We start from the raw sequence: 15,324 nt of genomic DNA, 5'->3' as shown, positions 1-15,324 counted from the left end.
TGAGAATTTGGCATGAGGTTGTGGGTGGCATTTCAGCTTTTACCTCAGGCAGCAGAAAGGTAGAATTGGTCAAGAGTTTTCAAATGTATCTGTGGCCTAAGTTCACAGATACAGTTGTGGACAGATAGAACCGCTGCCGGGAATAGCAATTCCTGTTTGCCTTCCCTGATTAGGGCCCCCAGACATAACTTTGCTTGGGGCCTCAGAAATGCCACGCTTGCCACTGGGTATGAGGATAAATGTAGGTCTGGCAACATTCTTTGGTGTTTCTGAGAAAAATATATGCAAATTAGCTTTCCTGAAAGCATGTAATCCCTTTCCTGACCACTGAGCCGCCATGCTGTATATACTATGCTGTATCTGACTGACTATGTGCTACCTGATGCTGCTCGTAACGTGTTTGTACTGTCAAAAAGTTCAATAAATTAAGTATAAACAAAAAAAAAGCTGACATTTCACCCATTTGGCCAGATTTGTCCTCAAAGTTTCAATTACCTGAATGTAACACTACACATTCTTCGCTGTCTTCTGCTAGACTGAAGTCTAAGTCTGTGCTGGTCTCTGGGATGTTGCTGAATGAAGGTGTTGGTTTTCTGTCTGACAGTGATAGCCTATTCATGACGGTGTAGTTGTATCTCCAGAGAGAAATGTAGAATTGATCCTTTATGGTGTTCGACTGATGCCAGAATATATCACATAGACGTTTCATCTTTACTTCAGGAGTGGTCATTGCTCGTAGATCTCCATACTGTTCTTCATTCAGTAGATGATTTGCTCGGAGATCATCTATAACCGGATTTACTTCCTTTATATTAATCATCAGGTCATATCTGTGTCTGTTCACAAAGTGACCTATAGAGAGAAGATACTGCAGATGTGATAACGGCAATAATACTGCAAGTACAACAAGAGGAGAAAACAACCTCAATAGTAAGTTATCTAATACGTAGCTGCAGTATTACATATAGTGCCTTAAAAAACGTATTCACACCCCTTGAACTTTTCCAATTTTTTTCACGTTACACCCACAAATTTAAGGCTCTTTCACACCTGCGTTATTGTCTTCCGGCATAGAATTCCGTCGTCGGGGCTCTATGCCGGAAGAATCCTGATCAGTTTTATCCTAATGCATTCTGAATGGAGTGAAATCCGTTCAGGATGCATCAGGATGTCTTCAGTTCCGGAACGTAACGTATTTTGGCTGGAGAAAATACCGCAGCATGCTGCGCTTTTTGCTCCGGCCAAAAATCCTGAAGACTTGCCGCAACGCCGGATCCGGAATTAATGCCCATTGAAAGGCATTGATTCGGATCTGGCCTTAAGCTGAACGTTGTTTCGGAGCATTGCCGGATTCGACGTTTAGCTTTTTCTGAATGGTTGCCATGGCTGCCGGGACGCTAAAGTCCTGGCATTCATGGTAAAGTGTAGCGGGGAGCGGGGGAGCAGCATACTTACCGTCCGTGCGGCTCCCGGGGCGCTCCAGAGTGTCGTCAGGGCGCCCCACGTGCATGGAGGACGTGATCGCATGGCACGTCATCCATTCGCATGGGGCGCTCTGACGTCACTCTGGAGCGCCCCGGGAGCCGCACGGATGGTAACTATACCGCTCCCCGCTCCTACTATGGCAACCAGGACTTTAATAGCATCCTGGCTGCCATTTTATTGTATTTATGTGATAGACCAACACAGAGTAGCGAGCATGTGTGATGTGAAAAGAAAATGATCCATGGTTTTCAAAATTTTTAATAAATAAAAATCTGGAAAGTGTAGCATGCATTTGTATTCAGCCCCCCCGAGTCAATACTTTTTAGGATCACCTTTTGCTGCAATTACAGCTACAAGTCTTTTGGGGTATGTCTCTACCAGCTTTGGATATCTAGAGCAGTGGTCAGCAACCTTTGGCACTCCACATGTGGTGAAACCAGGCGCGTACATACAGGGGTCGCAGCGGTCGCAGTTGCGACCGGGCCCGGCACTCTAGGGGGCCCGGCCGCCTGTGGACCCCTGGCCCCTGCAGTAGTGCTGTACCCAAGAAGGCAGCTGGGGCCCGCAGATTTTAAAAGTTTTAATAGGATATGGCCGGTCGGGCCCCGGCCTCTGTGCCTGGCCGGTGGTGCAGCACTGCGCACTCGCAGTAAGTAACTTACGTGGTGGCCCCTCCTCCATCCAGGGCTGCTGCCAGTGCCTCGCTCCAGACCCGTGACACTCGCATCAGGTCTCGCGGGATCACGCTGCTTGACGGGATGACGCGGCCGACGCACTCCAGAAGACTGGATTATGAACAAGACGGCGGGAGCAGAGCAGGTTCAGAGTAGGTAAGTTTTTTTTTTTTTTTTTTTTCTTATATAACACAGGGAGCATCTGGCACAGTGGGAATCGCAGCAAATCCTTCATAGGGGCCCTATATACAGAGGGGGCAAAATATATATATATATATATATATATATATATATACACACAGGGCCCCTGTATATATATCCATGTTGCCCCCTTTGTATATATTCCATTTGTCCCCTGTGTATATATTCAACTTTTTGCCTCCGCTGTATATATATTCCATTTTGCCCCCTGTAACTGAGAGGGACTCATATCTGGCCATAACTACTACTGTGAGGGGGCACATATCTGCACATAACTGTGAGGGGGCACATATCTGCACATAACTGTGAGGGGGCACATATCTGGACATAACTACTGTGAGGGGGCACATATCTGGACATTACTGTAAGCGGGACACATATCTGGCCATAACTACTGTGAGGAGGCACATATCTGGACATAACTACTGTAAGCGGGACACATATCTGGCCATAACTACTGTGAGGAGGCACATATCTGGACATAACTACTGTGAGGAGGCACATATCTGGACATAACTACTGTGAGGAGGCACATATCTGGACATAACTACTGTAAGCGGGACACATCTGGACATAACTACTGTGAGGAGGCACATATCTGGACATAACTACTGTAAGCGGGACACATCTGGACATAACTACTGTGAGGGGGACACATATCTGGCCATAACTACTGTGAGGAGGCACATATCTGGACATAACTACTGTGAGGAGGCACATATCTGGACATAACTACTGTGAGGGGGACACATATCTGGCCATAACTACTGTGAGGAGGCACATATCTGGACATAACTACTGTGAGGGGGACACATATCTGGCCATAACTACTGTGAGGAGGCACATATCTGGCCATAACTACTGTGAGGAGGCACATATCTGGCCATAACTACTGTAAGGAGGCACATATCTGGACATAACTACTGTGAGGAGGCACATATCTGGACATAACTACTGTGAGGAGGCACATATCTGGCCATAACTACTGTGAGGAGGCACATATCTGGACATAACTACTGTGAGGAGGCACATATCTGGACATAACTACTGTGAGGAGGCACATATCTGGACATAACTACTGTAAGCGGGACACATATCTGGCCATAACTACTGTGAGGAGGCACATATCTGGACATAACTACTGTGAGGAGGCACATATCTGGACATAACTACTGTGAGGAGGCACATATCTGGACATAACTACTTTAAGCGGGACACATCTGGACATAACTACTGTGAGGAGGCACATATCTGGACATAACTACTGTAAGCGGGACACATCTGGACATAACTACTGTGAGGGGGACACATATCTGGCCATAACTACTGTGAGGAGGCACATATCTGGACATAACTACTGTGAGGAGGCACATATCTGGACATAACTACTGTGAGGGGGACACATATCTGGCCATAACTACTGTGAGGAGGCACATATCTGGACATAACTACTGTGAGGAGGCACATATCTGGCCATAACTACTGTAAGGAGGCACATATCTGGACATAACTACTGTGAGGAGGCACATATCTGGACATAACTACTGTGAGGAGGCACATATCTGGCCATAACTACTGTGAGGAGGCACATATCTGGACATAACTACTGTGAGGAGGCACATATCTGGACATAACTACTGTGAGGAGGCACATATCTGGACATAACTACTGTAAGCGGGACACATCTGGCCATAACTACTGTGAGGGACCACAAGGAGGACATAACTATTTTGAAGGGACCACAAGGTGGGCTTAATTACTGTGAGGGTCCACAAGGTGGGCATTAGTACTGTGTAGTAGCACTTAGGGGAAATGTATACTATACATTGGCATGGCTCAGTGTTACAGGCCAGCACAGCGCCCACTGCTGGTGATTTGACAGGGGGCAGTCACCATCCCTTCCTTATGTGATTATTCTTTTTTCTGTATCACCACAGGGACCTTGTTCTGGATCCAGCGGACTACATGCCGACGCCAGCGACACCCTGGATGAGGTAGGACCAGATTTTATTAGTTAGGACTGGGTGAGTGTAGCCATGCATTGGGCTTAGGGCTCTTTCACATGAGCGGATGCCGTGCGGGTAATCTGCTGCTTGAAAGAGAGCCATGCCCTGTCCCGGACAGCCGAGACACGGAGCATTAACATGATTGATAATGCTCTTTGCCTCTCTGTGATCTATTTGCTACAAAATCACAGTGACAACTTTATCTCACCGTGATTTTGTAGAAAAAGGTCACAGAGAGGCACGGAGCATTATTAATCCCAATCCAGGCGGCCCAAGTAAATTTTTGCGGCAGGTTGGGGGGGCGACAGGGAGGGGGCCCCATGGATCAGTTTCGCACCGGGGCCCCATGGATTCTGTGTACGCCACAACTCCCAGCAAGCTCCATTCACTTCTATGGGAGTTTTGAAAACAGCTAAGCAAGTGTGCAGACTGGGAAGTTTCACCACAGCTGGATTGCCGAAGGTTGCTGATCCCTGATCTAGAGGCTGACATTTTTTGCTGATTCGTCTTTGCAAAATAGCTCACGCTCAGTCAGTTTGGATGGAGAGCGTCTGTGAACAGAAATTTTCAAGTCTTGAAAAGATAGGTCTGGACTGTGACTGGGCCTTTCTAACACTTGCTTTGATCTAAACTCTAAATCTAGACAATATGCTTTGATCTAAACCATTCCATTGTAGATTTGACAGTATGTTTAGGGTTGTTGTCCTGCTGGAAGGTGAACCTCCATCCCAGTCTAAAGTCTTTTGCAGCTTCTACAGGATTTTCCTCCCGGATTGCCCTGTATTTAGCTCCATCCATCTTCCCATCAACTCTGACCAGCTTCCCTGTCCCTGCTGAAGAAAAACCTCCCCCCAACATGATGCTGCCACCACCATGTTTCACCGTGGGGATGGTGTGTGCAGGGTGATGTGATGTGCAGTGTTAATTTTCCTCCACATACAGTACAGACCAAAAGTTTGGACACACCTTCTCATTCAAAGAGTTTTCTTTATTTTCATGACTATTTTGCTTTGATTACTGCTTTGCACACTCTTGGCATTCTCTTGATGAGCTTCAAGAGGTAGTCACCTGAAATGGTTTTCACTTCACAGGTGTGCCCCGTCAGGTTTAATAAGTGGGATTTCTTGCCTTATAAATGGGGTTGGGACCATCAGTTGCGTTGTGGAGAAGTCAGGTGGATACACAGCTGATAGTCCTACTGAATAGACTGTTAGAATTTGTATTATGGCAAGAAAAAAGCAGCTAAGTAAAGAAAAACGAGTGGCCATCATTACTTTAAGAAATGAAGGTCAGTCAGTCCGAAAAATTGGGAAACTTTGAAAGTGTCCCCATGTGCAGTCACAAAAACCATCAGGCGCTACAAAGAAACTGTCTGACATGCGGACCGCCCCAGGAAAGGAAGACCAAGAGTCACCTCTGCTGCGGAGGATAAGTTTATCCGAGTCACCAGCCTCAGGAATCGCAGGTTAACAGCAGCTCAGATTAGAGACCAGGTCAATGCCACACAGAGTTCTAGCAGCAGACACATCTCTAGAACAACTGTTAAGAGGAGACTGTGTGAATCAGGCCTTCAAGGTAGAGTATCTGCTAGGAAACCACTGCTAAGGACAGGCAACAAGCAGAAGAGACTTGTTTGGGCTAAAGAACACAAGGAATGGACATTAGACCAGTGGAAATCTGTGCTTTGGTCTGATGAGTCCAAATTTGAGATCTTTGGTTCCAACCACTGTATCTTTGTGCGACGCAGAAAAGGTGAACGGATGGACTCTACATGCCTGGTTCCCACCGTGAAGCATGGAGTAGGTGTGATGGTTTGGGGGTGCTTTGCTGGTGACACTGTTGGGGATTTATTCAAAATTTAAGGCATACTGAACCAGCATGGCTACCACAGCATCTTGCAGCGGCATGCTATTCCATCCGGTTTGCGTTTAGTTGGACCATCATTTATTTTACAACAGGACAATGACCCAAAACACACCTCCAGGCTGTGTAATGGCTATTTGACCATGAAGGAGAGTGATGGGGTGCTGCGCCAGATGACCTGGCCTCCACAGTCACCAGACCTGAACTCAATCGATATGGTTTGCGGTGGGCTAGACCGCAGAGTGAAGGCAAAAGGGCCAACAAGTGCTAAGCATCTCTGGAAACTCCTTCAAGACTGTTGGAAGACCATTTCAGGTGACTACCTCTTGAAGCTCATCAAGAGAATGCCAAGAGTGTGCAAAGCAGTAATCAAAGCAAAAGGCGGCTACTTTGAAGAACCTAGAATATGACATTTTCAGTTGTTTCACACTTTTTAGTTATGTATATAATTCCACATGTGTTAATTCATAGTTTTGATGCCTTCAGTGTAAATCTACAATTTTCATAGTCATGAAAAAAAAAGAAAACTCTTTGAATGAGAAGGTGTGTCCAAACTTTTGTTCTGTACTGTATAACGTTTTGCATTTAGGCCAAAAATTTCAACTTTGGTCTCATATGACCAGAGCACCTTCTTCCACATGTTTGCTGTGTCCCCTATATGGCTTGTGGCAAACTGCAAGTAGAATTTCTTATAGCTTGCTTTCAAAAATTACATTCTTCTCGATACTCTTCCATGTAGGCCAGATTTGTGGAGTACACGTAATTGTCCTGTGGACAGATTCTCCCACTTGAGCTGTGGATCGCTGCAGCTCCTCTAGAGTGGCCATAGGCCACTTGGCTGCTTCTCTATTTAGTGCTCTCCTTGCCTGGACTGTCAGTTTATGTGGACGGCCATGTCTTGGTAGGTTTGCTATTGTGCCATACTCTTTCCATTTTCGGATGATGGATTTAACAGTTCTCTGTGAGACATTCAGAGCTTGGGATATTTTTTTATAACCTAACACGGCTTTACACTTCTCCACAACTTTATCCCAGACCTGTTTGGTATGTTCTTTGGTTTTCATGCTGTTTGATCACTAATGTTTACTAACAAACCCCTGAGGCCTTCACAGAGCAGCTGTAGTTATACGGAGAATAAATTACACACAGATGGACTCTATGTACTGATTAGGTGACTTCTGTAGTCAGATGGTCACAGGGATTTTATTTAGAGGTATCAGAGTACAGGGAGCTGAAACGAATGCACGTCACACTTCTGATTTTTATTTATAAAAAATTTGAAAACCACAACCATACAAAACACTTACCAATGTATTGTGATTGTCCATATTGCCTACTTTGCTGGCTTGATTCATTTTTCCATTACATTACACACTGCTCTTATCCAGGGATTGCGACTAGGGATGAGCGAACCCGAACTGTATAGCAGCCAATCAACAAGCGTCATACTACTTGCCCCAAGAGGCCGTCACAGCCATGCCTACTATTGGCAGGGCTGTGATTGGCCAGTGCAGCATGTGACCCAGCCTCTATTTAAGCTGGAGTCACATAGCGCCGCACGTCACTCTGCTCTGATATGTGTAGGGAGAGGTTGCAGCTGCGACGTTAGGGCGAGATTAGGCAGTGAGTAACTCCTCCAAAAGACTTAAGTCAGTGATCGATCTACAGCTGTGGATCATTGAACTGCTGGTATTCAATTGCTCACTGTTTTTAGGCTGCCCAGGGCGTTTTTCAGTCACTTTGTTCTGGGGTGATCGGCGGCCATTTTGTGTCTTGTGGTGCGCCAGCACAAGCTGCCACCAAGTACATTTAACCATCAATAGTGTGGTTATTTTTTGGCTATATCCTACATCAGGGGCTTGGCTGTGCTTGCTATTTTATTGAGGGGTGAAATACAATTGCCAAAAAAGCAGTACCCTAAATCTGGTGTTTCAGCTGTGGCTAGCCAATTGTAATACTGTCTGCTGTCTGGCAAAGGATATATTTTTGTTCAGGGTTGAAATACAATTCCCAACTTAGCAATTTCCTAAATTAGTGGTTTCTGCTGTATCAGGCCTACTTTAAATCTATTCATTAAAAGGGTATATTAGATTCAAGGTGCTAATAGGGTCATTCTCAATAACTTCACACACACGCTACTGTGCAATTCCAAGTCTAATTCTGTCAGTAAACCTATACCTGTCATCCAGGGCCTAAATACTAGGCCTCAAATTTTTATTCAGCTAAATCTGTCGTTACTGCTGTGCCTGTATTAGTGTAATACGGTACCTAAATAGATAGCCAGATAGCGTTAGGTGTTTGTAAAATAAAGGCCTGAATTGAATTCAATACATTGGGCCAAATAATATTTTTGTTATTGTGGTGAACGGTAACAATGAGGAAAACATCTAGTAAGGGACGCAGACGCGGACATGGTTATGGTGGTGTTAGTAGACCCTCTGGTGCTGGGAGAGGACGTGGCCGTTCTGCCACAGCCACACGTCCTAGTGTACCAACTACCTCAGGTCCCAGTAGCCACCAGAATTTACAGCGATATTTGGTGGGGCCCAATGCCGTTCTAAGGATGGTAAGGCCTGAGCAGGTACAGGCATTAGTCAATTAAGTGGCCGACAGTGGATCCAGCACGTTCACATTATCTCCCACCCAGTCTTCTGCAGAAAGCGCACAGATGGCGCCTGAAAACCAACCCCATCAGTCTGTCACATCACCCCCATGCATACTAGGGAAACTGTCTGAGCCTCAAGTTATGCAGCAGTCTCTTATGCTGTTTGAAGACTCCGCTGGCAGGGTTTCCCAAGGGCATCCACCTAGCCCTTCCCCAGCGGTGGAAGACATAGAATGCACTGACGCACAACCACTTATATCTCCTGATGATGAGGACATGGGAATACCACCTCAGCACGTCTCAGATGATGACGAAACACAGGTGCCAACTGCTGCGTCTTTCTGCAGTGTGCAGACTGAACAGGAGGTCAGGGATCAAGACTGGGTGGAAGACGATGCAGGGGACGATGAGGTCCTAGACCCCACATGGAATGAAGGTCGTGCCACTAACTTTCACAGTTCGGAGGAAGAGGCAGTGGTGAGAACGAGCCAACAGCGTAGCAAAAGAGGGAGCAGTGGGCAAAAGCAGAACACCCGCCGGCAAGAGACTCCGCCTGCTACTGACCGCCGCCATCTGGGACCGAGCACCCCAAAGGCAGCTTCAAGGAGTTCCCTGGCATGGCACTTCTTTAAACAATGTGCTGACGACAAGACCCGAGTGGTTTGCACGCTGTGCCATCAGAGCCTGAAGCGAGGCATTAACGTTCTGAACCTTAACACAACATGCATGACCAGGCACCTGCATGCAAAGCATGAACTGCTGTGGAGTAAACACCTTTAAAACAAGGAAGTCACTCAGGCTCCCCCTGCTACCTCTTCTGCTGCTGCCGCCTCGGCCTCTTCTGCTGCTGCCGCCGCCTCGGCCTCTTCCTCCGCCTCTGGAGGAACGTTGGCACCTGCCGCCCAGCAAACAGGGGATGTACCACCAACACCACCACCTGCATCACCAAGCATCTCAACCATGTCAAACGGCAGCGTTCAGCTCTCCATCTCACAAACATTTGAGAGAAAGCGTAAATTCCCACCTAGCCACCCTCGATCCCTGACCCTGAATGCCAGCATTTCTAAACTACTGGCCTATGAAATGCTGTCATTTAGGCTGGTGGACACAGACAGCTTCAAACAGCTCATGTCGCTTGCTGTCCCACAGTATGTTGTTCCCAGCCGGCACTACTTCTCCAAGAGAGCAGTGCCTTCCCTGCACAACCAAGTATCCGATAAAATCAAGTGTGCACTGCGCAACGCCATCTGTGGCAAGGTCCACCTGACCACAGATACGTGGACCAGTAAGCACGGCCAGGGACGCTATATCTCCCTAACTGCACACTGGGTAAATGTAGTGGTGGCTGGTCCCCGGGCGGAGAGCTGTTTGGCGCACGTCCTTCCGCCGCCAAGGATTGCAGGGCAACATTCTTTGCCTCCTGTTGCCACCTGCTCCTACTCAGCTTCCTCCTCCTCCTCTTCTTCCACCTGCTCATCCAGTCAGCCACACACCTTCACCACCAACTTCAGCACAGCCCGGGGTAAACGTCAGCAGGCCATTCTGAAACTCATATGTTTGGGGGACAGGCCCCACACCGCACAGGAGTTGTGGCGGGGTATAGAACAACAGACCGACGAGTGGTTGCTGCTGGTGAGCCTCAAGCCCTGCCTGGTGGTGTGCGATAATGGGCGAAATCTCGTTGCAGCTCTGGGACTAGCCGGTTTGACGCAAATCCCTTGCCTGGCGCATGTGCTGAATTTGGTGGTGCAGAAGTTCATTCACAACTACCCCGACATGTCAGATCTGCTGCATAAAGTGCGGGCCGTCTGTTCGCGCTTCCGGCGTTCACATCCTGCCGCTGCTCGCCTGTCTGCGCTACAGCGTAACTTCGGCCTTCCCGCTCACCGCCTCATATGCGACGTGCCCACCAGGTGGAACTCCACCTTGTACATGCTGGACAGACTGTGCGAGCAGCAGCAGGCCATAGTGGAGTTTCAGCTGCAGCACGCACGGGTCAGTCGCACTGCGGAACAGCACCACTTCACCACCAATGACTGGGCCTCCATGCGAGACCTGTGTGCCCTGTTGCGCTGTTTCGAGTACTCCACCAACATGGCCAGTGGCGATGACGCCGTTATCAGCGTTACAATACCACTTCTATGTCTCCTTGAGAAAACACTTAGGGCGATGATGGAAGAGGAGGTGGCCCAGGAGGAGGAGGAAGAGGGGTCATTTTTTGCACTTTCAGGCCAGTCTCTTCGAAGTGACTCAGGGGGAGGTTTTTTGCAACAGCAGAGGCCAGGTACAAATGTGGCCAGCCAGGGCCCACTACTGGAGGACGAGGAGGACGAGGATGAGGTGGAGGAGGATGAGGATGAAGCATGGTCACAGCGGGGTGGCACCCAACGCAGCTCGGGCCCATCACTGGTGCGTGGCTGGGGGGAAAGGCAGGACGATGAAGATACGCCTCCCACAGAGGACAGCTTGTCCTTACCCCTGGGCAGCCTGGCACACATGAGCGACTACATGCTGCAGTGCCTGCGCAACGACAGCAGAGTTGCCCACATTTTAACGTGTGCGGACTACTGGGTTGCCACCCTGCTGGATCCACACTACAAAGACAATGTGCCCACCTTACTTCCTGCACTGGAGCGTAATAGGAAGATGCGCGAGTATAAGCGCACGTTGGTAGACGCGCTACTGAGAGCATTCCCAAATGTCACAGGGGAACAAGTGGAAGCCCAAGGCCAAGGCAGAGGAGGAGCAAGAGGTCGCCAAGGCAGCTGTGTCACGGCCAGAGCTAGCCTTTTATGCCTTGGAGGTGCTGGCCTGCCCGGCGGCCAGCGTTTTGTCTGAACGTGTATTCAGCACGGCAGGGGGCGTCATTACAGACAAACGCAGCTGCCTGTCTACAGCCAATGTGGACAAGCTGACGTTCATAAAAATGAACCAGGCATGGATCCCACAGGACCTGTCCATTCCTTGTGCAGATTAGACATTAACTACCTCCCCTTAGCCATATATTATTGTACTCCAGGGCACTTCCTCATTCAATCCTATTTTTATTTTCATTTTACCATTATATTGCGAGGCTACCCAAAGTTGAATGAACCTCTCCTCTGTCTGGGTGCCGGGGCCAAAATATATGCCAATGGACTGTTCCAATGTTGGCTGACGTGAAGCCTGATTTTCTGCTATGACATGCAGACTAATTCTCTGCTGACATGAAGCCAGATTCTCTGTTACGGGAACTCTCTCCTCTGCCTGGGTGCTGGGCCTAAATATATGACAATGGACTGTTGCAGTGGTGGCTGACGTGAAGCCTGATTCTCTGCTATGACATGCAGACTGATTCTCTGCTGACATGAAGCCAGATCCTCTGTTACGGGACCTCTCTCCTCTGCCTGGGTGCTGGGCCTAAATATATGCCAATGGACTGTTGCAGTGGTGGCTGACGTGAAGCCTGATTCTCTGCTATGACATGCAGACTAATTCTCTGCTGACATGAAGCCAGATTCTCTGTTACGGGAGCTCTCTCCTCTGCCTGGGTGCTGGGCTTAAATATATGCCAATGGACTGTTGCAGTGGTGGCTGACGTGAAGCCTGATTCTCTGCTATGACATGCAGACTGATTCTCTGCTGACATGAAGCCAGATTCTCTGTTACGGGACCTCTCTCCTCTGCCTGGGTGCCTGGGCCTAAATATCTGACAATGGACTGTTGCAGTGGTGGCTGACGTGAAGCCTGATTCTCTTCTATGGGACCTCTCTCCAATTGATATTGGTTAATTTTTATTTATTTTATTTTTATTTTTATTAATTTCCCTATCCACATTTGTTTGCAGGGGATTTACCTACATTTTGCTGCCTTTTGCAGCCCTCTAGCCCTTTCCTGGGCTGTTTTACAGCCTTTTTAGTGCCGAAAAGTTGGGGTCCCATTGACTTCAATGGGGTTCGGGTTCGGGACAAAGTTCGGATCGGGTTCGGATCCCCAACCCGAACATTTCCGGGAAGTTCGGCCGTACTTCTCGAACCCGAACATCCAGGTGTCCGCTCAACTCTAGCGCTGTGGAGGTCTCTGTTAAGGGGGCAGGGAATGGGGAGGTCAAAGTTAAGGGGACGGTCCGCTATGGAGGTCAGTGTTAAGGGAGCAGATTATTGTCGAAATCACTGTTAATGAGACGGGGTACTGTGGAGGTAACTAATAATGGGGCGGCTGCTGTGGAGGTTACTGTTAAAGGGGCGGGGTACTGTAGATGTCGCTGTTATAGTGGATACTGTCGATATCTTTTAACGACACACACAAACATTAAATTAAATAGATGAAATATACCCGTGCGCGGCCGGGTCCTTCTGCTAGTGAATAATGAGATGGAAAAATGAATGAGGCCAGCAAAGGAGGCAATAAGGCAGTCACAATTGCACACTGACTAACACAGATATTCTATATTGCCCAAAAATGCTTTTTTGGTAACAGAAATTCAGTTATTAAACAAACACCTGTTTGGGCAAAAAAAAATGTAGTTGGCAGCCTTTGCTGCAGATGTGAGATACCGCCTTTACATACTGTCTTTCTATTCAGTTATTTGAAATAAAGCCATTTTGGGCACAATTCTTTGACAGCGTCCTAGTGTGGATCAGGGCGTGTGAAATACAGCCATTTTGGGCAAACAAAATTAAAAGAAGGCCTAGTCTGGTTCGGGCGTGTGAGATACACCCTTTAGGGGTTTGATTCTTTTATTAATAAAACACTTTTATTTGTGCAAATTGCAAAATTTTTCAAGCCTTGCAGCATCAGCACGTTTAAAATTCCAGGGTTATATACTGCTGTCATATTCAGTTATTAAACTAACACCCGTTTAGGAAAAAAAAAAAAGTTTATTTTGTAGCCTTTGCTGCATATGTCATTGTGAGATACAGCCTTTACATAGTGTGGTTCTATTCAGATCGTGGTGCTGCTGGTGGAGCTCCTGTTGCATGAAGAGGACTTGGTAAATCTGTGCCAGCTACACGCACAAGTGAAACCCCTTCCTCAGGTGCGAGTAGGCGACAGAACCTGCAGCAGTATTTGGTCGGGCCTAATGTGGCTCTACGAATGGTGAGGCCTGAACAAGTACTGGCGAGAGTAGATTGGGTTGCTGACATTGGCTCCAGTACCTTCACATTATCTCCCAGCAGGTCTCATGCTGAAAGACCACAGTTGGCACCTGCAGCCGATGACAGCCGTCCACTTATCCTTGCACCGATGCCCAACCACTTATGTTTTAAGATGAGTACATGGGAGGACCATCGCAGCATGTCTCAGATGATGACGAAACACAGATGCCAACTGCTGGGGCTTTCGAAAGTGGGCAGACTGACAAGGAGGGTAAGGGTGAAGACTGGGTGGAAGATTATGTGGAGGACGATAAGGTCCTTCTACCCCACATGGAATAAAGGTAATGCGAGTGACCTGTGTACTTCGGAGGAAGAGGCAGTGGTCGCACAGAGCCACCAGCACAGCAGAAGAGGGAGCAGGGTGCAAAAGCGGAGCGGACGTCCCCTAGACAGTATGCCTGCTACTGCCCACCGCAGCAAGGGACCGAGCACACCAAAGCCAGCTCCAAGGAGTTCCCTGGCGTGGCATTTCTTCAGACAATGTGCTGACGACAAAACACGAGTGGTTTGCACGCTGTGCAATCAGAGCCTGAAGCGAGGCATAAACGATCTCAACCTGAGCACAACCTGCATGACCAGGCATTTAAGTGCAAAGCATGAGCTGCAGTGGAGTAGACACCTCAAAAACCAAGAAAGGTCTCTGGCTCCTCCTGCTTCCTCTTCTGCTGCAGTCTCGGCCTCTTCATCCACCTCTGGAGTGACAGTGCCACCTGCCACTCCGCAAACAGAGGATCTTTCAGCAACACCACCACCTGGGTCATCAAGCATCTCCACAATGTCCCATAGAAGCGTTCAGCTCTCCATCTCCCAAACACTGGAAAGGAAGAGGAAGTACCCCCCTACCCACCCGCGATCCCTAGCCCCGAATGCCAGCATTTCTAAATTACTGGCCTTTGAAATGATGTCATTCCGTCTGCTGGAGATGGATAGTTTTAAAGGCCTTATGGAGGTGGCTGTCCCACAGTACGTCGTGCCCAGCTGCCACTACATTTACAGGCGAGCCATCCCTTCCCTGCACAACCAAGTAGGGGACAAAATCAGGTGTGAACTGCGCAAAGCCATCTGTGGAAAGGTGCACCTGACTATGGATCCATGGACCAGTAAGCACGGTCAGGGACGTTATATCTCCATAACAGCACACTGGATAAATGTAGTGGCAGCTGGGCCTGAGGCGGATAGCAGTTTGGCGCATCCTTCCACCACCGAGGATTGCAGGGCGCTTCAGTTTGCCTCCTGTTGCTTCCTCCTTCTACTCTGCTTCCTCATCCTCTACCAGCTCCTCACCCGGTCAGCGTAACACCTTCACCACCAACTTCAGCCCAGCCAGGGGTAAACGACAGCAGGCAGTTTTA

General features: G+C 48.3%; 1 protein-coding gene across 1 annotated transcript in view; it reads right to left on the bottom strand.

Annotated features, from left to right (window-relative positions):
• The window catches only part of LOC122927086, a 640,428-nt gene that overhangs the window by 498,434 nt on the left and 126,670 nt on the right, over positions 1-15,324 (bottom strand). Inside the window, exon 6 of the mRNA XM_044278664.1 lies at positions 496-852. Coding sequence (XP_044134599.1) covers positions 496-852 — 357 coding nt within the window. The remainder of the gene's footprint in view (positions 1-495; positions 853-15,324) is intronic.

The sequence above is a fragment of the Bufo gargarizans genome, chromosome 2 (assembly GCF_014858855.1).
Source record: "Bufo gargarizans isolate SCDJY-AF-19 chromosome 2, ASM1485885v1, whole genome shotgun sequence".
In the NCBI taxonomy this organism is placed as follows: domain Eukaryota; kingdom Metazoa; phylum Chordata; class Amphibia; order Anura; family Bufonidae; genus Bufo; species Bufo gargarizans.
Note: the sequence above shows the minus strand (reverse complement) of the source record. Positions and strands in the feature narration are given on the sequence as shown.